The following is a 27,123-nucleotide window of genomic DNA, read 5'->3' as shown; positions in this document are numbered from 1 at the left end:
GTAGCTGATCCAGTCTGCTTTCCCAACCATCCTTCTGCATAGCTGACTGAGACAAACCCTTACTATCGATTGAGATAACAACTGGTCTATGATCGCTTACAAAATGTTTTTGGAAACACGCCAGTTAAGACAAGGAAGTAGGGATGCTGAACACGACAGATCAATGCACGAAAATGTACCTGATGAAGATGATACAAACATGTAAGATTCATCGTTCCATAAGCAGAAATCTAAGTTCTGCCTCAGTTGATCAACCACACTGCCTTGGGAAGAACATGATGAGCCCCATGAATGGTTAAAGATAAATTGTATCTTTAATTCACTTACCACACACATTAACAGTGCAGTCATAGTTCAATTATTATTATTATTATTATTATTAAGTGACTTTAATGTGCGAGGTTTGACCCATGTGCATAGAACATGGGAATCAAATTTTGTAGTGTATGAAAAAATGCCATGCTGACCAGGATTTAATATTGATCATGATATAGAAATTTTTGCAGAGGAAATGCAACTGAGTCAATCCTTTTGAAATGTCCTAGAAAAACATAAACTGGTTGCTTGAAAAATTCAAAAAAGAATGAAACTTACCAACTTGTTTCACTATTTTTTTATTTATGTTTTATTTAAGCACAGTACCTGTGGCAACCATTTTTGTTTCGGTGTGCACACACATTTCTGTAATTGTAAAGGTTTACGGAAAAAATCGTATCTAAAAAACTACTGGTCCTAGAAAGGTGAAACAAAAAGCGATTTATTCATATTTTCTCAAAGTAAAGGACTGGTTTAGTGACTTATTTACCTATCTCTTTTCTTTCTATGAGAAAATTACAAATAACATTGAACATGAAAAACTGTGTGAAATTTCACTTTTGGTAATTTTTTTCAAGTGGCAGGGATGGCATATACAGTTTGAATAATTTTTTTTATGTAGGTATATGTTAGTAGTTTTGCCATAAATAATATTAATGGTGATATTCTTACCCCTAAAATTTTATCTATTTCTGAAAACTAATTATTTTTTTAAATTAAAATTTTTGCTTCAAATAACTCTGATGGGGCTGGTGATAAAAATCTCAATTTTGCACAATTGTTGGACTGTTTTTGTAGATGTTTATGGCAAATAAAAAGTTTCTTGTGTTGAAGTTGATGTTTTCAGTATTTTTAAAATAGGTTTTTTTAATTATTAATGATACATCTAATTTAATAACTTAACCAATACCAGTATCCAAATACAATTTTGATACAAAAACTTTAGCAAAACTTATCAAAACTGAAATTTCAATAAGTAGCCTAAATGATTTTTCAAGAATTCATTTTTGTTTTTGTATTGGTTCATTTTTGTAAACACTATGGAATAAAAAATAAATTGTAGCAAAAATTAAATTGTACTTCAATGAAATAGCGTTTTTGTAACAATGAAAGTTTTATTTATTGTGGTACCGTATTTATTTTAAATTTGAATGCTGATGGCCTTTGATCCATACTGAATGTTTTCAGTTTTGATGGAGTTGATACACCCAAAATGCTACAAGCAGCATCAAATTGTTCAATATTGTGATGTGGAGCAATGTATTGCTCTTGGTTTTTGAATTCATATAGTTTTTTGTTCTGCCGAGAAAAAATAATTTTGAAATAGTTTACAGAAAGATAATTTCCAGGAACTAAAATTACATTTGGAAAAATGTGTTCTTTAAGAGCTTGCTCTAATGTTATTTGTATTAAGTTATTCTTAACTGTTTTTTTTTATGAGTTCTCAAAGGGTCACAACAGAGCTGTCCATACAGGTGACTGAATTTTGAAATTTTAACTCTTTTTGAAGACATTTACAAACATTAGTGACAACATCTGAATTAACAAATAAAAAATAAGTTGTTTTCACATTAAATTTACAAATTTTAGTGAGTTCTTTTGGTTCCATACACTGTTTTACGACACTCTTCATTCACATAAATTCCTACAGAACATTGTTTTATGCGAAATTACTAGAAAATAATGTAAAAATTTAACTGATTTAAAATTTGCAAATATAATATTATTAAGTAAAACTTATTTTAAAAAACTCCTGAACACAAGATGAAATTTGTGACACTCTATAAAGATGTGAGCAGGTCCTTGACTAATATCAGACTGACCAGTCTGTAACTGCAAAGCTAAATGATGCAACAAGCATAAATGAGCATGTTGCAACAATATTAATTTTCCTGACAACTGGAAATAACTTCAAGCGCCTGTTATAACATGAACACTGCAGTTGAATGGCTCGAACAAGTCTAGTTCAACTATAGTAATTTGTATAAAAATATTGAAGTGCCAAGAAGACAAGAAACTCCCTTGGAGCACCTCTTTTTTGACTCAAAACAGTATTGCTTTTAACAGGTTTTTCATGATTTTTGAGAAGTTAAACTTCTTTATTAGTACAATACACAAGAAACTTTTCTAATTTGCCATAAACATCTACAAAAACACTAAGTTGTACAAATTTGACATTTTTATCATCAGCCTCATCAGAGTTATTTGAAGCCAAAATCTGAATTTTTAAATAAAAATTAGTTTTCAAAAATTCATAAAAATTTAGGGGTAAGTGTATCATCATTAATATGATTTACGGTAAAACTACTACATATACTTATACATAAAAAAATAATTCAAAAAACTGTGTAAGCCATCCCTGCCTCTCGAAAACAATTACCAAAAGTGAAATTTCACAGTTTTTCATGTTCAGCTTTATTTGAGGGTAATTTTCTCATAGAAAGAAGAGAGATAGGTAAAAAAATCACTAGAGCAACCTTTTACCTTGAGAAAATATGAATAAATTGCTTTTTGTTTTAACCTTCCAGGATCAATAGGTTTTTAGTTACAATGTTTGCCATACACCCTTGCAATCACAAGAATAGGTGGGCGCACCGTAACAAAAATGGCCGCCATAGATAAACTGCTTAAATAAAAAATTTAGAGAAATTAGTTTTAAGGTCCTGAGATACGTAGAAAACAAGTGGGTAAGTTTCATTCTTATTTGAATTGGTCAAGCAACCACCTTTGGGTCACTTTAAATGGATTGACCTGATTATATATTAACATTGTTGATACATATACAACAAAAGTAGTTATAAAAAAAATTAATTTTCTGAAGCATTTCTGTAGTGAACTTATTATCGCAAATATTAATAAGGAAAAGTTGTATAGGCTTCAAATACAACACATATCTACTTATTATTAAGAATTATTTAAAAACAAATTGAATGTAATACTCTGAGTCATAGAGATTTATTATTAAATTACATTGTTAAAGTTGAGAAATTTTTATATACTGTTCCCAAATATTTTTTTAAATTTGCTAATAAAATAGACAACAATACATCTCATCCATTTCATATTTGTTTTTAAAATGAATATGCTGAGGGCGATGGTATTGTAGACGTTTTGCTAAAAATGTGACACTGTCTATATTAACAATGATTTTTCCTAGACTGATATTACATTTAACTAATATGATTAATTAATTCAGTCAAATTACTTTAACTAAGAATGGTGCTGATGAGACCATTTGTCAATTTAATGATAATTCTTTGATGGACCCAGAAAATATTCATCCTCTTTTAGTTAAGAAATGCTCTGCTTTTTTGTACAGTTCTTAACTAAACTCTTCAATAGTTATTTGAATTCTGGTGTTTTTACTAGTCGTAACACTCAGATATCAATAATTATTGTCCTATCAGCAAATGCAATGTTTCTGCCGAACTCTTAGATAATTTAGTTTGTATGAAAATTAGAACATGCATACGGTAATTTATATTTCTGAACAACTTGGTTTTTTGAAAGTAAATTACACAAATTAACTTATGTGCACATATGGAAGATATCTAGAAGCAATTTTTAAATATTTTCATGGTGCATTTGATATACTCAATATAAAATTACTTATTAGAATGCTTGTTTTATGTGGATTTAATAATAAATTGTTGTCTTGAGTATATTTATTTTACAAACTGAATTCCCTGTGTTAAAATTGGTAATTTTACCTCTAAGCCTTTTACGTTACATGTGGAGTGTGACAAGGCATGCATCTGGGATCTCCAATTTTCACAATATTTATAAATGACATTAGTTTAATAATATACTATTCCCATTTTTTTTTTTTTTTTATTTGCAAATGATATGAAATTGTTTAAGCCTATTACAAATATAGTTGATATTCAATTACTTCAAATTGACTTGCATCTATGCAAAAGTGATGCGACAAATGTTATTTCTTGTAACTTAAAAAGAATGTTTTCATATTCAATTTGGAAAGTCTGCTAATGTTGACATAATTATTTACTGAATAATATTACAACACAAAAGATAGCTACTGTTAAAGACGTGCCCCTCCCACCACAAACGCCCGAGTACAACCCACTTCAAAAACATCCAGTTCCCATGAATGACCCTGAATTATTGATATCAAGTTATCCTAAGTAAATAGATTGGTTATACTTATCTAAATCATTCAAAATTTTAAACGTTATTCTTTACAAATTTTAGAAATATTAACTCTTCAGAACTTTACGGTTATGCTTTTTTTTATCCAGTACTAAATTATTGCTCTGTTTTCTGGTGACCTTTTACTGATTTGCAATTAAATTTATCAGACATACCTCATACAATCTTTCTTAAATGTGCTGCCTATAAAATCAGTGATTCTATACACTTTGCTCATCATAACTTAATAATTCATATTTCAAATTTGTTAAAAGTAGCAAGTATTGAATCACATCTGATGAGGATAGATTTAATATTTGCCAATAAATCAAGACCTATTCTATCTTATGAATGTTAATTTTGTTAACTATTAATCTTTTGTTATTGTTTTTTTTTATATGATTTTGTATTAATGGATTTCATGCCTGTTTATTTGAATAAATAAAGAGGTAAATTGCTGTTAATCATCCAGCCATTTCTTTGGATAAAAATGGAAAGTTAGGTCTTAACAACAAAGACAATTGCAAAATTGTAGTAAGTACTTTGAAAGATTAGCCAGAAATTAAACAAGGTGAATGCTTGAGTGCAACAAAATTAGAGAAAGAATCATGAAAACAGCCAAGAAAAAGTGAAGAACTTCTTCTAAGAAAAGATATGAAAAACTGAAAAAAACTTCACAAGACTGAAAAATGCATTAATACATCCACTACACAAATAAAAAGATAAAACAGAATAAATAACAACAAAAGGATTTCCCTCTTACATCTGATAAACATCCAAGCACTTCCAAATAGATGAAATTAATTTTAAACGCTAACTGGGAGAATACCAAGAAGGATTCAGAAACAGAAGTGCAGAACAAATCTTGAACCTTAAAAAAATAAGGGAAAAATGACAAGGTATAAAAACTAAGTAATTGTCTTCATAGATTTCAAAAAGAGTTACAACTCAATCTACAGAATTTATTCTTCATTTAACAACCTTATTATTTGGTATAAATCCCGAAACAATTTTACATTATTAAACAGACTCTGACAAATATAAAATTAGAGGTGTCAGAAGAATTAGAAATTAAAACATTAATAAGACAAGGGAATGAATTAGCTTAAAAATATTTTATCTGTGTCCTAGCGAAAGCAATAAGAGAATGGGAAGATGAAACAAATTTGAACACACCACTAAATAAAACTGGGGAGGACCCGTTTGCATCAGATGCATCTTTAGTTTGAAATCAGATGAAATAAGTCAAATAAAAAAAAAAAAGGCAAGTAAAAACTTGAGAAAAATGCTACAACTACTAAAAATACAAGAAATGGATGCAAATTAAGAAGTAATAAAGATATTTACAAACACAATGAAATTGAAAATGTCAGATTACATCAAAAAATGAAGAGCCAAATCTTTTTTTCAAGCTCAGAAAAAAGATCTTCAACTATATTTACAGCAAAAACAATGCAAATCAATAAATTTCGGTGTTTCTAAATGAAATGAAGATATCTGAAGGAGATCGTGCAATATAGAACAATCTTCAGAAAATCACTACAAGATTTCATAGATTTCAAAGAGAAGGAGAAACAAAAAACAACAACATTTGGTCAAAAGAGAGAAGCCAAAAACAAAGTAAAAGAATGAAAAATTGATGGAAAATCAGTAAAGAAAACACAGAAATATGAGGAATGAATGCAAAATATTGCTTCATAATCCTCAGACAGTCAAATAAACAAAAAATTAAAAACTTACATGATCAAATGATGTATTCGTTCCCGTCCTGTGATTTGGTAAAAAAATGCATATCATGTTTCCTACATTATCCGGTTCATTCTCTAATTTAATACTTTTACTAAGAGGCAGAGCTTCATTATTAAAAGAATTATTTACAGGCTCGTTCATTATCTGTAAAAAAAAAAAACAAACTAAAATAAAAATAAATTATCTTAATAAAATAAAAAAAACTATATAAAAAGACTTCATGACACGTCTCTTGCAATTCCTTAATGATTATTCTTGGTTTAATATTTAATGGTGGCCTGAATGAGGTTATATTTGATATAACCTCATATGAAAAAATCTACTTAACTTTACAGAGAATCTACTTCTAAGAAAATTAATATAAATAACATCTTTTAAAATTACACACAAATTCTGGAACTTTAAAAAACATAATGCACAATCTGGATCAGAAATGTGATAAGATTTTAAATAGAACAATTCTCATCAATGTATGAACAATTTAATGTAAATGAAAACAAATAAAAAACATAACAAAACAAAGAAATGAATAAAAAAGCTGATAACATAGTTGTAGGACTTTCACATCATATGCCTTTTTTATGATATGCAACTTACACACACTAACACACAACTGAATTTAAAATATTTATAATTTTATTTAAATACAATATTCTTTTGTTTATTTAATTTATTAACTCTAATTACAATTCACACACTTACTGCTTTACATCAGTGCTACACAACCACTCCTTGTGGTGACAGGGGGGTACTACAGATCCAGTATAACCACTTAGCCACTAATTTAGGGCATTTTTTGGGGTAGGGAGCCATTTCAAAAAAAAAATTTTAGGGAATATTTTTTTTAATAGTTAACATATTGCCCAAATTTGACCATTACAATACTTTCCCTCCTACAGCTGTAGCACTAAACGGGAAAGTAATACATTTTAAAAAACAAAAATTACATACTTTTTGTTTTTTTCTAAAAATTATCAAATATCAAAACTGTTCTTGATAAATCTACAAACATTTCTTCAAAGCAGTTGCTCAATGTGGTCGCCATTCTGTTCAATGTATATTTCAGCTCAGCAAATCAGTGCTAGCTGGGGATGTCTAATAGCATCATTATTATTCCTAATAGTAGTAGCTGCAGCTACTACCATACGATGTTTCAATTCTTGTATGCCAACATAAGCGAATAGACTAACGACTTCATCCAACCCCAAAGAAAAAGTCCGATGACATGGGATCAGAAGATCAAGATAACCAATTTTACTGGTCCGTTTTGACCAATCCATTGCTTACTAAATGTGTTATTTAAATGATTCATCACATCACGACAGTAGTGAGCAGGTGCGCTTTTTTTTTCCTTTTTGTGTTTAGCCACTGGAACCACAGTTACGATTACTTGAGAGGATGAATGAGGTTGATATGTGTGAATATAAATGAAGTGTAGTCTTGTACAGTCTCAGGTCGACCATTTCTGAGATGTGTGGTTAATTGAAGCCCAACCACCAAATAACACCCATATCGATGATTTAGTGCTCAAATTTGTAGAAAAGTGCCTTTACTATGATTTGAATCTTAGAACTCTCGACTTTAAAAACAGCTGATTTGTGAAAACGAGTTCACCACTAGACCAACTCGGTGCGTTAAAAGTTGTGCCATCATTGAAAAACCATATCTGCACTCTTTCTGCAAGTGAAATATCTTCCAAAAGTTACATTAGTATTGTCTTAAAAAAATGCAAGTACCAAACTCCTTTGAAGCTTAGTGATAAAAAAAGGGGCCTATGAAATTATCATCAAGACCACAGCACACATTAACCAAATAAACGTGCATAGGAAATTACTTGCAGCAGACTGATGGGAATTTTTTTTTGTCAAAGTGACAGTATTATGATAATTTACAATGACATTTCTTGTAAAACAGGATTCATCAGTAATTAGAATATTATTTAGGAAATTGGGATGATGTTCACAATTTCTAATCAACCGTTGACAAAATTTCATCCATTTTATCAAAATCAAGTGGTAATAACTCTTGTACACATGTTGCATTTTAAGGGTATAATTGGTGCTATTGCTTGATTGCTCATGTCACACGCTTGGATGTGAAACATGAAAGCGATGTTACAACCTTCTGGTGCTTGAGGTGGGAGATACTTCCACAACATTCAATACTGCTTCTTCAGCGTTAGCATTTTTTACAAAATAAAATTATTGTGGTTTAAGCAAAACTTGTTTCTCGAACCCATCTCTCCGAAAGGTTTTCTTAAAAACTAAGTGAGGTCCATTTTTATTCAATTTCTTAGATGAAACACCACAAGGAAGCACCAAATTTACCCCTCAATTTACACACAAGAATATTGAAACTGTTTAATTTCACAAAGGGAGCAGAATCCAGGGCTAAATGTTTTGCTTTTGCTAACTAACCATTTTCTGACTTATGTTTATATGAACTTTTTTTCTTATATTAGGCAATAGAATCATCTCTCCAGAGATTGCCGTGCAATTTGGAATCTCTTGTATATTGAATGATGTATTTTTAAATGGTTCTACTGATAATGCTGATTTTAGCACAGATTCTGATGAAAACCCTGAATACAAATCAGAATTTAACAAAGCAGTTCTAAATAACAGGACAAAAATCAGAGGTTTATAGAAAGCGATTGAGGAAAGTTAAGATGGAACTATGAATTTGTATGATTCTGCTAGTAATTCAGCTGATATAAGTAACGGCAACAATACTCCGATTTCTTGTATTTCTGATCTCAGTGTTATGAAGTGTGCATCACTGGAGCCTCCAACGCTCCAGGTATTCAACAAGGCTCTAGGACATGAAAACAATGGAGATACTGAATCTAACCTAACCGCATTAATAACTTAGATACAAGATGATATCTTATGGGGACCTTCCAGTGAAGACCAGTTTTTCCCTATTAGTTAATGATGAAATAATAGTGAAGGTACAGGCACCAACTCCCAAGAAAGCTATTTATGTACTGTTCATCAATGATGCCATTTTTAATTTATTAGTCGACGAGACAAATCATTATGCAGAATAAAAGATTCATCCAACCAGTACAAATAAAATGAAAATTTCTTTGGGATATTTTGTGGATTGGTCTTTATACAATGGTGAGTATAAAGCAAGTCTGTTGTATTCTAACCATGTTAGTAAAGAGATTTCAGATTCTTTTGAGAATGTTCCATGGTTCAAATAATGGAAATGCATCAGAAGGTGACACACTGTACAAAGTTCAACAACTCATCGACTTGCTTCCCATTAAGAAAGGTGTATCAATAAAAAATAATGCCTTTCAGAGTATGGCTTGTCTTTCATCAATACTGTTCAAACAAAAAAAAAAACAGCATGGGATGAAACATTCCAAATTAATTCCTTGTCTTTGGCTTCACAAGGAATCTCATTATATATGCTGGAAAAGAATAGAGCAGTTCCAGAAACATATTTGTTGGAGCTTTCTGGACCATTACTTGATGCTGGACGATCATTTTATTGTGACAGTTGATACAAAAGTGTATCGTTGGTTTCTCAGTTACTCGATTGTTATACACATCTTGTTAGTACCTTAAGGGTTAATGAAAATAGAAATCCAAAACAATTAACAGAAATCAAATTGAAAAAAGGTGATATAGTCTATACCCCAATGTTCAGGTACAAAAAAAGAAATATTGAAATGGAAATATAACAGGGATGTGTTAATGCTTTCAACAAAACACAGAGATGAAACGGTAACAAAATAGAAGAGACGGAAGGACAACATGAAACCCAAGGTAGTAACAGACAACAACGGTGCCAAAGCACCGATCTTCTATAAAAAATATGAGAAGATATAATGTTAAGAAGAATTAATTAACCTGTAGTACTTATTAAACATATTGAGATCAAAAGATAAGTAGAATTTTGGAGAATGTTCAAGTGACATAACTTGAGCTTATAATAACAAATAAAAATAAATTTTGAATTGTTTAGTAAAAGGGAAAAGTTAAAATTTGTTTTAAAATGATTTAACGAAATTACTTCCCTTGGAGAAAAATTTATTCATTAACTTCTTCCATTTTGTCTTCCTTTAAAAATCTGAATGTAGTTTTAATTCTCTAAATTCATTTGTTTTACTTTTAATTGAATCCATATTAGGTTTAAAGTTTGACTACCAGTCTCAGATTAATGAAACTGTTTCTTCCAAAATGCCATATACAGCTAATTTTATTTCATTCCTATTTACTACAGGAAGGAGCCAATAAGAAAAATTACGTTAATCTGAAACTCAATTATTAATAACTTTAGTAGTTTTGTCATTTTTTTGTAATAATGTTCAATAAATAAATCCATTATTCATTTCACAATAGCATTATTATAAATGTGGGTTTATAAGCATACATTTTTGAGGTTTACATTTAAATCATTTGTGTGAGGAAGAAAATCTCTCTTGAATAACAGGATATCTTAAATTTCGAATAAATTAGGACAAGGTAATATAATATCTAAATAAAATTGGGCTCAATTAAAATATCGATATTAGTTAATATAAGGTAGATTAAGATAAGAAGTTTCAACTCTATGTAATGGAAGGTTAGTTTATGTCTGGCAAAACAGCACAATACACCTTGAATGAAACGTTTTTTTATCGTGAATGCAATGAAGTACCACACCATAATCAGATTTGACTAATGCATTATTTATGCCTGAAATAGGCAAATGTTTATTGAATTGAAATCCCAATTTGCAAACAAACGTATATGCCTAAGTCTAACAAGACTACACAAATAAGAATGACCAAAAACATTGTCTACATTACATACAGCAGTATACAAAATTACATTTTTGTTTAATTGTAAACAATAGTCATTATTATTAAATTTATCATTACTTATCTTATCAGTATGAACGAGTGTGTAGTGTCGTTCACATAAATCACATAAGTTATTTGAGCAACACTGATTGTTACTATGACCTCTGTGAAAACATATGAGACAGTTATTTTTTAAAAAGTATCTTCATTCATCATTGGAAAAACTTATAGCATTTTTGTAACTGATGACTGAACTTTCAAAATAAACAATGCTTAAAGTTAGATCTAGAATAATAACATTATGTTGTTTATGAATCTTGTTAATGTTTGAAGTAGGATGTTTGCGATGAGACTTAAATGCATTGTTGTAATCTTGTCCTTTAACATTTCCAATACTGAACTGAGTTGTAATACTTTTTGAAAACCCCTTATTTGATAATCTTTTGTTCCACAATCTGGCAGTATTATATTCTAACCTTGTTAACTGGGAGTTTCAATGCCTCAAATGAGTTGACAAATGAAATGTCAATAGGATCTAATGATTATCTTTTAAAAATGCGATCTGTATTAAAATAATATGCAATCATACATTTGTTATCAAATTGTTTTATCAATAAATCTAATGCGATTTAATTTTCATTGTTTATTGGAAGATTTTTAATAATGGCTAAGGCTTCGTCTCTTAGTGCCATATGTAAATACTGTAATTTTTGAATGTGTTAAATCTTTTTGAGTGTTCTAATTCTTGCAATGAAAGCCTTAATTTATTTTATTTGTCTTAATTGTACTTTATCCACAATGATTACAATTAACTAATATGGCCAAAAAACAAAGTAAAACTAAATTACACTAATATTATGTAAATAAAGGTGTTAACATAAGTTACGAACCCAGTTTCAATGTAGTGAAAAAAACTACAATGTAATATTTTTGTTCATTCATAATTGAATGACATTGTAAAGAAAAGTGAAATTATAGTTAATAATTGCTTAACAATACCTAAGCTCAGCTGGTTCATTAATAAAAAATAGAAAATGATAGGCCATGTTTACATCAAGCAAAAGTATGAAGAAAACATGTGAATCCAAACAAGGTGGTCACAGAGTAAACAATATCAGCGTTAATCGAGGCAACGTTTTAGAATTGCTGCACTTAATCACAAAGTACGATGCTGTACTTCGTGAACATCTTGTAAGATCTAAAATGGGTAGCAAAATTTCTATTGCTTATATGTCACCAGAAATTCAGCAATTTTGGGAGATAAAGTTCCCCAACATACCAGACAAGTAAAAAAGACCAAATATTATTTGATTACATTCGACAGCACTCAGACTTTTCTCACAAAGAAATACATAGCGATTGAAAATCAGGAAGTACACATAGCTGCGGTTAATAAATAATTTTATTTGAAATAATTAGTAATCCTTTGATTAGAAAACCAGTGTTCTACCATTCTGTTATCCCAAATTTTAAATATTAAACAACCTATATGTTAAGACAAACAAATTCTCTTCCAGTAGGATTTAACTTCCTACTTCCTCCGTCACGATTTTTTCAGACTAATCTAAATTTAGAATGTAACATTTTTTTTGTTAATTTATAAAAAAATTTAAATTATTGAAAAATAATACTGGTTAGGATACAAAGCAGTTCATGAAAAAAGTACTTTAGTGAGAAATGTATAACTTTATCGAGGTGATTTGTATAGATTAAATGTTACATTGTGTAACAATAAACTTTACAGACCGATTGATTTATAAATCAATCAATTTATAAATTTGTTTTGTGTTTATTTTTGTCTTCCTATTAAAACAAAAAATCTTAAGTGAACATCACATGACTTCCTTGCACGCATATTAAATTACATACACTTTTTTTTTTTTAATTAATATATTGAAAAAAAATTAAAAAAAAAAACAAAAGATGAAGTCGGATTTAAACCGATGTGCCTTCCCCTTGTAAGATTCAAATATTTCATTAATTAAAATTTTATTTGGCTATAACTCTGGAACCGATGAAAGTAAATACCACTTATGGCATATCATTGAAAAGCTCTAAATGAGAGCTTATTATTGCAGTTAAGAAAATACCCAAACTCCAGATTTTTTGTATTTTGGGCTTTTTTAGATACTTTTGGTCCAGTCAATTGCAATCAAAAGGGGTAGTGCGCAACTAGATCTTATAACAATCGTAAATCCAAAATTTCAACATCCTATGGCTAATTGTTTTGAGTTATGTATTTTACATACATATGTATGTAAAAACATACAATGTCACACCAAAACTAATCAAAATGGATCCAGGGATGGTCAAAATGGATATTTCCGTTAAAGTCTTAAAACCGAAATTTTTTATGATCACAATATTTCCTTTACTTTGTACAAGGAAGTAAAAATGAGATTTCCTTGCATTCCCATTTTAATAAAAGATATTGTATTTTAAATTACAATGATGAAGTTAAAAAATATACAAACATCCTACACGAATTAATTAACCAAAACTGGCTTGTATTGAAAACTGAAAAACAATAAGCTAAACAAAAAAAAGTATATTATAATACAAAAGAAGATTACGGTAAAAATTATAAAATTAAAATTCAACTAGGGTAACCTATATATATATATATATATATATATATATATATATATATTTCTACCACTAGATTGCAGTTTACATAGATTTGCATTTTGTAATAACAAAGCAAACTTCAAAACTATATCAATAAAAATGACATTAAAGTTACATATTAATGAAATGTGGGGCACCCGCTATTTCTACTTCATATTATTGAAAGCATTTAATATAATGAGTCCTTCTTTCTTTAAACTTGTACAATATATAATCCTTAGCTTAATGTCAATAGCTATCTCCCACCCACAGTTTATGAAAATGATCTTTTTTTCATACAAAAATCTTTGTATGGAACTGTGGCGCTTCACAGATCAAACACCATCTTCCTATGTGCGTACACACAAAGGAAGCTGCACACAAGACTGCGAGGGAGAGAGAGAGAGAGAGCACTGTTGCTCTCGCAGTGCTGACCCTGGCATCTGGTAGAAGGTAGTTTTTTTTTTTACTTCGCAAGTGTATGGAATATTCCTTGTTCGTTCCCTTTTCTAGTTTAGTCGGTAGAAGGAATATGAAAGCGGTTTAGTTGTTTTTTCAGTAGTTATCAGAAGATGGCGGAAAGCAAGGGCTCTTTGATTGCCAAATCTGTCCAAAAACAAGCTGGAAAGAGAAGATAATTAGTAAAAACAAATTATGTATTTGTTTCTGTATACATAGAAATTTAAATTAAGCACCGTTGCACTGTAGTGTTTTTAAGCGAATATTTTAATAAGTTATTATCAAATGATACTAAAAAATATTAGCGAAAAAAAATGAAAATAAAAAATATTGACATTTTATTATTTATTCGATTAAAGTGAATACGGTTTTTAAGCACAATGTGCTCAAAAACTGTGTACCATATTCTTGAATATGATACAAGTGTAGAAATAAATTATTACCTTGCTTCCAGCTATTCCATTTGATTAATTTTTTTTTCAGTTCTGTTATTTTACAGAAAAGTTTAATCCTACCTTGAAAAGGCCCAGAAAAACGTTTTCTGGAGCAGCACCCCCACTAATTTTAGCTACAATCCGCCACTGATAATCGTGTGTGAATATATATATAATTATTAAATTAATAATATTTATTAATGTAAATGAGTAATTAAATAATTTTTATTTTTTAACAAAAATTTTTAACATTTATTAATTTGTTGTTACATTTTTTTATTATAAAAATATTTTAGTGTTTATCATTATTATTAAAAGTATTCATAAAAAAATACTCAAAATATAAAGAACCAAATTAATTAATTTATCTTTTAGTTATGACATTTTTTTTAAATTTATTAAGATTGAACAAAAAGTGTATGAAAAGTTATCAATAAGCATAATTAAATATTAAAATATGAAAATTCTATTCTGTTCGATTCAAAACAATAAACATAAAATGACGTGATAAAGAATACTATTTTATTTATTTTTATTAAAAAATGTCCATTTTAATATTCAGTCTTCTTTCCTTTGCTCATCAGATAGTGAATTATTTATTATTTTAATTTTTGTGGCATTATTTTTTTTAAAAATGCATGGCCAATCGGCAAATCTTCCTAATAAATCTATCAATAATTTTATTTTCTTTTTAAATTTGGAATCCAACCTGTAGATTACAACAAAGGATATACGCTAAAACATTTCTTTCTTTAAATAGTTTATTACACTCGATTCATGTATTATTTTTCTAATTTCTTTGGTCGATCCTGCTTTCTTAGTTTAATATCAATCTGAGTGAATGAAAAGTCTTCATCGGTTGTGATTTAACCAGTTTATATAATCATATTTTGTATTTTTATAGTATTTTTATTGGCATTCATTTTCAAAAAAAAAGAAAAATCATCCTTGCGTGTCTCATAAAAATTTGTTTTCTTGTCTAGTACTTCTTCTTCTTACCTCTTTGTATCAGTTCTCTAAATGAACTTAGGTGATCTTGTTTCATGGCTGAATGGCAGAAATTAGAGCCATTAAGATACTGTGAACCTGAAGATTAGTTGTCACTTCCATACTTGTTTCCGGTTGTGATAATGAAGCTTCTTTTTGTTTTTATTCTGTTCCGTACATGTATTGCTGTAGATAATCAAGCTCTTTATTTATGGCAAGTTTTATACAACCGGATTCCTTCTTGCTTATTTTCTTTGCTTATTATTTTCTTGCTTCCTAACTACAATCTGTTCTATCTGTTATGTCCAAATTTCTTGAACTTGATTTCTGGCATGATCTCTCCTCTTGTACTTTGGACAAATTTATATAATTTCAAGCAAAACTTAAGACCAAATGGAAAAATATAAATATGTAGGTATTATTCAAATTAGAATGCAGAATTGACAGCTAAATAAAAAAGGAATATCATTGTTGCTGCATTACCCTTTTAAACTCTACAGCAATAATTGTGGTAATCTCTAGACATCAGTGACTTAATGAAAAACTAAAAGCTCTACAGCAGGAAGCAGCTCCATTATATATTGCTTCATCGATATTTTTCTTAAGAGAAAAAATGTTTAACATACGAAATAAAAAAATTGGAATATCAGATTTAACTGAATAATAAAAATAATTTAATAATAATAGAAAAAAATAAAATAAATAATAACAAATTGTTTATCATACAGGCAATTAATTAACTTTACATATAATACGCATAATCATCTTGATAACAATGTGAGTTGCTTGGAACTTTGTTTATAGTTTTTAAGAAATACAAATAAATTCTCAACAACTGAACAACTAAAATCTCTCTGTAGGAATATATTCAATACTCTCCAAGCATCTCGTAAATATGAGTTATAAATCCACCAAAATAGAAAATAGTGTTGATATTGTATACACACTGTAAGGAATTGTGTTCAGTAGAACACAAAATGACATATTAAATGAATAAGCACAATTAAATACAATACAGTATTTGATCAAATTCTAAGTATATCTGTTCCTAACATGAAAAGGCATAAATGTTTCATGCTTTGGTTATTAATTCCTTATTTATAATGATTTGTTTTGCCCCTGCTGCCCCATTTGCACAGAAAGTAACAAAATTTAATGCAGCTGAATTGCAAACCATTAAAAAGGCAATAAACTACAACATATAGTTCAATGGTAATTGTAATCTGCTACCTCTGTGTAAACGGCAGTTCACTAGTACTTGTACTGAATTTTTTCTAATCGGATTTTCATATTTTTCTTTTATGTTAGTTGCATTTGCTAATGGCACAGAAGAAAATTTTTTTCCGTTGTGCAAAAGGACAATCTTTAAACTAATTTTCAAAGAATCGATGAGCAATCTTCTTTCTTTAAAGTTATGTTCATTATGCAGTGAATCCATCACAGCACAAATATTGTTACAAAACACTAAATTATTTTTTTCAGAATATCAATCTTGAAACTCTTCCTGATAATAATGAAAGAAATATATTTCATATCAGTTTGGAGTAGTTTCCAGCCTTTCACAAATTCAAATCCTGAACAAGGTCATAATTCACTTTGAATTACCTAATAAGATTCATGGGAAGAGGATTCTGCTTCAAAAGTAGGACCTTCTTGCTCTTCTTGTCAGAATTCAATGGCTACCTCATATTCTGATTAATTTTCTAAAGTTAAATCCTCGCCACGAGGCACTCTCCTAATAGCAGATGGTGTACGTTTGGATATTAGCTATTCTTTTGTTTCTGTAATACAGAAATAATAGTTCAATGATCTTGTAGTTCATGCCACATATTGATATGGTAAAACTCATATGCTAATTATCCCTAGCCCAGACAGTGAGATGTTTCACACAGGTTGAACAGTAGATGTGATGGGATCAATTCTAACTTTGATCTCAAACCTTAATGCCGGAATTTACTTCAAAGCATTTTTTAATTAGTGCAGTCAAACTTAATAGTTGTTCTTCAAGCATCGAATCCCCACACTTGTAACAGAAGTTTGGCTCAATTACGCATTTCTTGGCAAATTTATTCTCTTAACCCAACAAACCTGACACAGTAACTGTATATCACAAAACAGAATGAAACCACTGTATGTGCATACACAGTGAATTTTTATACAATATTGGTGTGTTCATTGAATCACTCTGCTCAGTACTGACGTGTTAGAACCTACTGTACATGAATCAATCATACAATTGCAGATGTTGGCTACATAATATTATAATTGTATCCACTCTCAATTAGAAATCATTTTAAATATTCTTTTATGTACGTAAGTTATCCCTAAAAAAATACATCGAATTCCACTTAAAAATATGTAGAAATATATTATTTAAAAATACATAAAAAATGTACTTCAAAATATGTTATCACATGTAGATTATGGAAAAATCCTGACTGCATTTTTTTAATTCAGCATAAAAAGTTAAATCACAAAAACAATAAAACTTTCATTTAATGAAACTGTGTTTATTAGTGTAATTAGAAAATGATAAACTGAACGCAATATTTGATTTTTTTTATTCATCATTCTGGCAAACGTTAAACCATACAACATACTACTACATTACTGTCTAAGTTGTCAACATATTTATCCTATGATGCATATCTCACACCTTCTGTATGAAAAGATATCATTAACTATATGCACCGCTCTGGCACATTATTTAATTCTAATCCACATTTACTTAGGCATTCATGGGCTGCTTATAAATCTCTCTGATAGTATTTAGTGAGCAAATGTAAACTTTTATCTGAAAATTTACTTGCTAATTTTGTCAATAAGTTAGTTTGAGTTCTTTATATAATGAGTTTCTTAAACTGTTAAGTTACAGTTTAACTAATAGTTCTATTATAACGATTAACAATGTTCTTTTTAATTAAGTATTTTTGATAAATGGTCTTGTTTTCTTAGATCAATAAATAAATAGATACACAAGCTCTTTTAAGTCACTCCTATCCACTCTTTTAAATCATAAAACTGAATTATAACACTGTTATAGAACAGCTATGAATTAGATAGTGTTTTTTTCTTAATGCGAGTAAATAAATAAATTTTTGTTACTAAGAGTACATATATAATACTAACATTGTTCTTTTTATCTTTTGCTGCAGGTACGACAACGATTACTTACATAGGTTAAGAGTGAACAGCCTTAATGTGGCTTAACTAATTAGTTTTATAATAACAATTAAAGGGAGGACTACTTACTTTGTAACTGGTGCTTCTTTCCCAGTAGGATTAAGTTTTTTTTAGGTAATTATATATTTTTGTTTTGTTTTGTAAACAACTGCATGTTAGAGTAAATTTGCATGTTAGAATTAAGGAAAAATTGTGTTTCCCCAGTAGACCCCTCAGTAGGTTATAATTGTTTTTTAATTATGTTATATATGTTGTATTTTTTTTACAGTTTAGTGTATTTTAAGTTAGAATTAATTATGTTAAGTCGCGTTCGCGTTCCATACCCCATCCACAGTAGGACCAATTATGAAGTGAGATATCATTTTAAAAATGCTTTGTTATATTTATTTAAGATTAGATTAAGTGCATGCTGTTAAGCCATGTTAACCTGAAGGGAATTTTCCCTAAGTACTGTTTTATTTATTATGTATATATATATTTCAAGTACATCAAACTGTATTTCTATTAATCGTCTTGATATTTTTACTAATTTTGTTTCAGAAAATTTAAGTTTGTTTCAGGAATAGATGATTGTAATATTTTAACTAATCGATGGTGAAAAAAATAGTCTGATAAAGAATAAAAAAGGAAAAATGGATTCCAAAAGAATTTAAATATTAATAACTTGTTAATTTGTATTAATTTATTTTACTATTTTTATACTAATTTTTCTCCAGCGTATTTCAAGTGTGTTTTAGGTACAGAAAATTGTGATATTTTAACTAACTAATGCTGGAACAACACACTAAAGTGATGCTTAGAAAATTGAACATGTGATGATGAATGTATAACAAAATATAAGATGAAAAGGCCAATTTGAAAAGAGTTCAAATAATGATCAGATTAAGAAGAAGACAGTCAACATCTAGATGGCATAAGTGAGTATAATTTTAAATTTAATTAGATTATAGGAAAACAATGTAAAACCTCATGATCTAATTTCTTTTATAAAATAATTGAAAAGTTTTTTTTTTGTAAAAGAAAGTTTTAATTTTTGACTCCATAAATGGTAAAACATTTCATGGAATGCTGCATTTGAGTTTAAATAGTTTTAAGATGTTGTTGCTGTTACCTTATTTTTAACAATAAAAGAACTTCTGCATTCACTACAGACACATTATATTAATCATGTAAGCATTATAAATCTTCACTTGCAGTTTTATTTTACATCACATTAAAGATAGGCACTCACTTTTTCTATTTAGCTTTCGGAACCACTTTGAGGTATTACTTTAGAGGATGAATGAGGATGACATGTATGAATGTAAATGAAGTATTGTAGTCTGGTACAGTCTCACATCAACCATTCCTAAGATGTATGGTTAATTGAGACCTAACCACCAAACACTGGTATCCACAATCTAGTATTCAAATCCATATAAAAGTTACTAGGATTTGAATCTTAGAATTCTCGACTTTGAAATCAGCTGATTTGCAATAACAAGTTAACCACTAGACCAGCTCGGTGGGCTATGATAAATTAAAGTAGTAAAATAACTGATTTTAAAATAAATGATTCATCCATCATCAATGAGATTTACAACCCAACCTATATTAAACGCGGAGTGAAGCTGAACAAACTGATCAATGTCAGCCACATATCTGTTGACTCGTACTCCCTGTTTGTTTATACATAACACTTGATTTTTCTCATAGGCATTGTGCAAAAAACACATACAAATTTTGTTCCTCCATCTTTCCATTTTGAAACCACAATGTCCCCACATAGCAAAGTACATCCCACCCATTTTCATTTTTCTATCAACTTTTACAAGATTTTTAGGGAATAGTTTTCTAATCTGTCTAATTGTAGCGCAGATAAATATATTTTTTGTAATAATTGTTTAATCATTTCAATATTTGAAAAGAAATTGTCAAAGAGGCAGTAACCCATCACCTCAAATATGTTTGCAATCAACTGTAATTTGGTAATAAATGTAATCCATTCAACCTAATGGATAAATTTAAAAAATAATACATAAAAATAATATTAATAATAATAATAATAATAATAATTAATAATAATTACATAATAATAATACATAATAATAATCAAAAATAATACTTTCAAAAAAAGAATACATTCACATTTAATTAAAAACAAAAAATTATATATAATTGAACATTACAAATTCAAACAAATCGGGACGTAGATAATTTCAATTCTTAATACATTCAAATTTTTGAAAGTACAGTATATTATTATGAAATAACATAATAGTTAATACTGGTTGTGCCAGAGGCTATAACCCACATCTTGAACCTCCTTTTTATCAGCTTCATTGGCATGTATTGTTACAAGAAGCTTCTCTCCTTAAACTTCATCATTCATTAAGAAATAAGTAGTATATTTTTGATTTCATATTTTACAAAATTACATTTTGAATTTTTGTATATTAAAATAAAATAAAATAGCTTTTTATTAACATAAACAGTTGCTAGTAACATTTCACTTACAATAAGAACAAAATAGAGGTATAATTTTTTGAAGGCCTATAAGCATCATGTAATGATTTAATTTATGGATATAATTTAATATGATAAATTTTTAAACCTGAATCAGATCAAATTAAAAAAGAATATTACAATATAGGTTCCACTTTATTAAGTTTCTACAAATTCTTTCAGTAATCGCAAAACGCAGAAGCACTGATTTTATTGACAGTCATAAAAGAAGTAACATAATCTAAGTTTTGTACAGATTCATGATTTAAGTTTTATAACATCTTCTCAACAAAAAACTCCATATATTTGCTTATATCACTTCAAACTAGAATATTCAAGGATTCTTTGGAACTAATTTACAACACTCAAATTGTTAGTACTTTCTGTAAATTGCATTTCAAACGCATGTAAGCAATACCTTATTTATAGGTTATCTGATGATGCTATATTTATTCATCCGTAATTAAAATAATGTCTTGAATCCTTAAAAAGTAATACACAATAATTAAAATATATTATTTTTCTTATCATCTAGTAACTTACTTTGTTAAAATAGAAGATATTGTAGACGTAAAATCAAAAATAAAACTGTCCCACAAAACGGACGTAATTCTCCCTCCAACAAACCGCTGGTGCTGTAGTCGCAAACCGCTTTTAAGTCAACAGCGATCTGTAACCATAGAAGCGGGAAAATTAAAATCTGGTATGTGACTGTACCAAAGGGCGTTTATACAATCTAAATTAACAATAATAATTAATTTATAAATAATTTTGTATACAATATGACCTCTAATGTCTGGTGGTACAAATAGGTACGAAGGACCTATAAAGGGTTGAACAAACATAATAAATATATTTAATCTTGTAACTCAATGATATTTTGGCTTAAGAGGAGGGACTTTATTGTGTTTTCTTTGCTATTTTTAATAGATTACCTAACATTTAAAAATATCCTTTTTAACAATTTATTTAAAATACAATTAACATTTTTTTAAAATTAAAAATACAATTATAAATTTAACAATATAACTAACTGTAGATTTCTAAACAATACTAATAAAAAAATTAAAAAACAACCCTGGGTTTTTTTATCTCAAAGATATATATAAAAATATGTAATCAAATAATTTTTGAATTGTAATTTATTTTGTATAAATATATATATATGTATGTTTAATTACATAATTTTTTTATTTTATAAAAATATGATTTTGTGATGGATTTTGTATGGGAATCAGTCGACTCATTCAACTATAGCCAACCAAGTAGATTTTTTGTGAAGGTAAATTTGTTATTTTTAATTTCATAAGCTGGTTTTAACAGCTGATAAACAATCATAATTTGTCTACAGAATGTGAGTAGTTTTGTACATTTTTAAAAGTTGTATTCAATTGTGCAGTGTGTGTGAAGGTGAGTGTTTTGTGTTCCGCGATCTCAAAATTTCATTTCAGTTTTCAAATGAGGAATATGCTAACAATTTTTATTTATGGTTATTGCAATGGTAACTCCTTGGCTGCAAAAATGCAATATCAAAAAAGATTTCCTAATATAAGGGTTCCAAATCAAAACCTTAATTTCAGCTTTCCATTGTTTACGCAGAACTGGTTCTTTACCTACACATTCTTATTCTGTTGAAAGACAAGAACAATGTCGTGTCGCTTACAAGGAGAACGTGATATAGCAAGTTCAATGTAGCCCGGGACTTAATACTAGACAAATTTCAAATTGCATTGGTTTGCCACATAGCACAGTATGGCGAATACTTAAAGAAAATCTCTTACCTGTACCACTATCAGGAGGTTCAAAATTTACTGCTTGGCTACTTTGCATTGCATCTAAAGTATTGTCATTGGCTTCAAGAAAACTGTCATTAAGTATGTTCTATTTTATTCCCTGATGAGGTAACATTTATAAGAGATGGAGTTAATAACTCTCAAAATAAACATCAATGGAATTTTGAAAATCCACGTGCTAGTAGATACAGTTTTCAACACAGGTTTTCTGTTAATGTTTGGTGTGGCATTATTGATAAGCATATGATTGCACCATTTATTTTTGATGGTAGCCTTACAGGAAACTAGTATTTTCTTTTAGAAAATAACCTGCCCTAGTTTTAAGAAGACATTCCACTAATAACAAGGCAAGAAATTATTTTTCAACACTATGGGTTTGTTATACATTTTTGTGAAGTAGTTAGAAATTATTTGAACGTAACATTTAGGAGCATCTGGATCAGGCGAGAAGGGCCAATTAATTGGTCCTAGATTACCTGATCTGACTCCAATGGCCTATTATACGTGTGGACATACGAAATCGATAGTATATGCTGAAAAGATAACTACAAAAAGAATTGATGGCAAGAATTTTCAATGCATTTGAAATTCTACGAAATAATCCAGATTCGGTGAAAGAGCCACCAAAGGAATTTTAAAATGAGCAGAGTACTGTTAACAATGAAGGAGGACATTTTGAACAGTTGTTGAAATAGTAATTTCTTAATGTGCTTTTACAATTTTACTTTTGATGAATGATTTTATTTCTAGGTATTCTTGGATGTATACATCATTCTTGGTATTCTCGGATTACGTTGACTCTGATCACTTTTAATTGTTTCCTAGATAGTCATAAAAGAATGGAGGAAAACACTGAAACTCAATGTGGTAGAAACAATAAGTTTTTTTTTTTGTCTTCAGTCATTTGACTGGTTTGATGCAGCTCTCCAAGATTCCCTATCTAGTCGTTTCATTTCAGTATACCCTCTACATCCTACATCCGTAACAATTTGTTTTACATATTCCAAACGTGGCCTGCCTACACAATTTTTTCCTTCTACCTGTCCTTCCAACATTAAAGCGACTATTCCAGGATGCCTTAGTATGTGGCCTATAAGTCTGTCTCTTCTTTTAACTATATTTTTCCAAATGCTTCTTTCTTCATCTATTTGCCGCAATACCTCTTCATTTGTCACTTTATCCACCCGTCTGAATTTTAACATTCTCCTATAGCACCGCATTTCAAAAGCTTCTAATCTTTTCTTCTCAGATACTCCGATCGTCCATGTTTCACTTCCATATAAAGCGACACTCCAAACATACACTTTCAAAAATCTTTTCCTGGCATTTAAATTAATTTTTGATGTAAACAAATTATATTTCTTACTGAAGGCTCGTTTAGCTTGTGCTATTCAGCATTTTATATCGCTCCTGCTTCGTCCATCTTTAGTAATTATACTTCCCAAATAACAAAATTCTTCTACCTCCGTAATCTTTTCTCCTCCTATTTTTACATTCAGCGGTCCATCTTTGTTATTTCTTCTACATTTCATTACTTTTGTTTTGTTTATTTTCACGCGATAGTTCTTGCGTAGGACTTCATCTATGCCGTTCATTGTTTCTTCTAAATACTTTTAACTCTCTGCTAGAATTACTATATCATCAGCAAATCGTAGTATCTTTATCTTTTCACCTTGTACTGTTACTCCGAATCTAAATTGTTCTTTAACATCATTAACTGCTAGTTCATGTAAAGATTAAAAAGTAACGGAGATAGGGAACATCCTTGTCGGACTCCCTTTCTTATTACGGCTTCTTTCGTATGTTCTTCAATTGTTACTGTTGCTGTTTGGTTCCTGTACATGTTAGCAATTGTTCTTCTATCTCTGTATTTGAACCCTAATTTTTTTAAAATGCTGAACATTTTATTCCAGTCTACGTTATCAAATGCCTTTTCTAGGTCTATAAACGCCAAGTATGTCGGTTTGTTTTTCTTTAATCTTCCTTCTACTATTAATCTGAGGCCTAAAATTGCTTCCCTTGTCCCTATACAATAAGTTTAGGTTACAAAAAGGATAATCCAGCAAAAATTCAAATAGAAGTGTTAAAAGTAATTGTGAAAAAACAGGATTATATATTTCCTGCGAAAAACAATTATAAATATTAAAAATAATCTATCATAAGAGAATTAAATGAATTATTCATCAGTCAAAAAAAAAAATTCTTTAATATAAATCTCTTAATATACAACAAAAAATTTCTTTAAGAAATGTAACAATTTTATTTTAATTCTTAATTTTATTAGGGAAATTGTAACTTGTAGAGTAAAAAAAAAAAAAACATTTTAAAATACATATTTAGACAGTATATACTTACAAAAATTTCTCTGTAAATTTTCAAGTATCAATTCAGAGAACGGCGAGTGACATGGCATCAAAGTCTCTGCACTCTATTATTTAGGTTTGCAGCTCCTTTTCAATTGTGAACAGAGCATATATTTGGGAATGTAATAGGACTAATATGATTTCAGACGTCTATTTCAAAATTTTTGTTAATTTTTGTTTATTTTCAAAAGTCTTTAAACTGTTTTTAGAATATGTCTTTTGATAAAAGTTACAAATATAACTTTTCTTCTTAGTATGAGTATTTAAATTATTTTTAAAGAAGAACTTTGATTAAAAGTCTTTTGACAAAAGTTGGAAACATAATTTTCTCTCTTTTGCACGAATATTAATATGTATCATTGAACTCTTTTTATAATTAAATGATTTTAACAAAAGTTACAAATTAATTTTTTTTTCCTTGGTATGAGTATTTAAATGTAATTTTAAAGTATAACTTCGATTAAAAGTCTTCTGACAAAAGGTACAAACATAATTTTTGTCTTTTGTGTGAATATTATTAATATGTGTCTTTAAACTCTTTTTAGAATAATATGTCTTTTCACAAAAGTCACAAATATAACTTTTCTTCTTAGTATGAATATTTATGTGTTTTTAAAGAAGAACTTTGATTCCTGGTATGAGGCTGAACGTACCAAATTAGAGAGTAGTTAGAGAACTTGAAAGAGAGATTCAAGGATCCACTGTATGTGTGTGTGTGTGTGTGTGTGTGTGTGCATGTGTGTATAAATGAATTATCTATCTATATATATATAAAAAAAAAATTTCCTAAAATATTTAAAATCGTGTTAAATTCTCCAATGGACAATACGGTTGGTTGTACTATTAATGATATTTGTATATCGACTTAAAAGCGATGACAAATATAAGAGAACTTTGAGAACGGTCGGTTGTTATTATCAGAGGTGAAACAGTGCGGTGCAGGAAATAAATTTTCATAATTTATTTTGCTCTGGCGGTTAAAGAGATTTGTTTCTCTTAACGCGACAGAAGTTGCAGGGTGGGGAACGACAGTGAATTACGTAGGCAGAATATAAAACCCAGCGGTCAGACTCGGGTTGATTGTAAAATGGCTATTGATGGCCTGCGATACGCTGTTCAATTTGGATCTTTGCGTCTGTGATCACACTTGATATATTATTAACTATTACTATTTCTTATGCATTGTTCATTTTATATAACGACCCTCATTGATTGAGGTAAGTTTTTTTATATTATTATTTTAATAGAATTTAAAATTATTGCTTTTCCTGGTGTATCCATACTTACGTAATGCATTTTAGAATACAATGTGCACTGTCCTATTTTTACAAAATACATAACTATTTCTTAATATCATATCCAAACATTTCTAACATTGTTTTCTATTTATAATACCGGGCGAAATGGTATCCCAAACATATACAAATAGATATGAAACAAGTTACATGCATGGTTGTAAATTTTAGGTTAAATGTTAAAAGTGGTAAAACTGTTAAGAGTCTGGTATAGTCTTAATTACTGTACATTCCACACAGACTGGAAACTGTGTGTAATACATAGTTTCCTGAATGAAAAAGCTCATTAATTTGTTGCATTCTTTCTTATGATTGTGATAATTATTCTTTCTTATGATTGTGATAATTGTAAACCATCTGCAGTGTAGGTAGTACTAATAAGAATTACTTTCTTTGATGGTAATAATGCTCAGTATTGTTCAGATTCATCTGTTTTCTTTGCCATTTTGCTGAATGTAAACATCTGTCATTTTCTTCTCTTCTTATTTGTTAATGAACCAGCTCAGA

At 29.0% G+C, this 27,123-nt stretch overlaps 3 protein-coding genes across 9 annotated transcripts in view; 1 reads left to right on the top strand and 2 right to left on the bottom strand.

Annotated features, from left to right (window-relative positions):
• LOC142320490 (uncharacterized) overlaps window positions 1-27,123 on the bottom strand; it is a 95,583-nt gene that overhangs the window by 51,082 nt on the left and 17,378 nt on the right. For all 5 annotated transcript variants that reach the window (XM_075358335.1, XM_075358337.1, XM_075358336.1 and 2 more), the window contains 2 exons: window positions 21,709-21,835; window positions 6,205-6,357 (listed from right to left, as the gene is read on the bottom strand). In XM_075358335.1, the coding sequence (XP_075214450.1) occupies window positions 6,205-6,354 (150 nt within the window). In that variant the 5' untranslated portion in view covers window positions 6,355-6,357; window positions 21,709-21,835. The remainder of the gene's footprint in view (window positions 1-6,204; window positions 6,358-21,708; window positions 21,836-27,123) is intronic.
• The window catches only part of LOC142319839 (uncharacterized), a 92,345-nt gene continuing 73,843 nt past the window's right edge, over window positions 8,622-27,123 (bottom strand). Inside the window, exon 7 of the mRNA XM_075357510.1 lies at window positions 8,622-8,794. Within this exon, the coding sequence (XP_075213625.1) occupies window positions 8,622-8,794 (173 nt within the window). The remainder of the gene's footprint in view (window positions 8,795-27,123) is intronic.
• The window catches only part of LOC142320491 (dynein axonemal heavy chain 1-like), a 108,341-nt gene continuing 107,485 nt past the window's right edge, over window positions 26,268-27,123 (top strand). For 2 of the 3 annotated variants that reach the window (XM_075358339.1, XM_075358343.1), the window contains exon 1: window positions 26,271-26,538. The gene's annotated coding sequence lies outside the window, so the exon portion shown is untranslated. Of the gene's footprint in view, window positions 26,539-27,123 lie in introns of all 3 variants that reach the window. The other variant, XM_075358344.1, reaches the window with a different exon arrangement.

Source organism: Lycorma delicatula, chromosome 2 (assembly GCF_047948215.1).
Source record: "Lycorma delicatula isolate Av1 chromosome 2, ASM4794821v1, whole genome shotgun sequence".
Lineage (NCBI taxonomy): Eukaryota > Metazoa > Arthropoda > Insecta > Hemiptera > Fulgoridae > Lycorma > Lycorma delicatula.
Note: the sequence above shows the minus strand (reverse complement) of the source record. Positions and strands in the feature narration are given on the sequence as shown.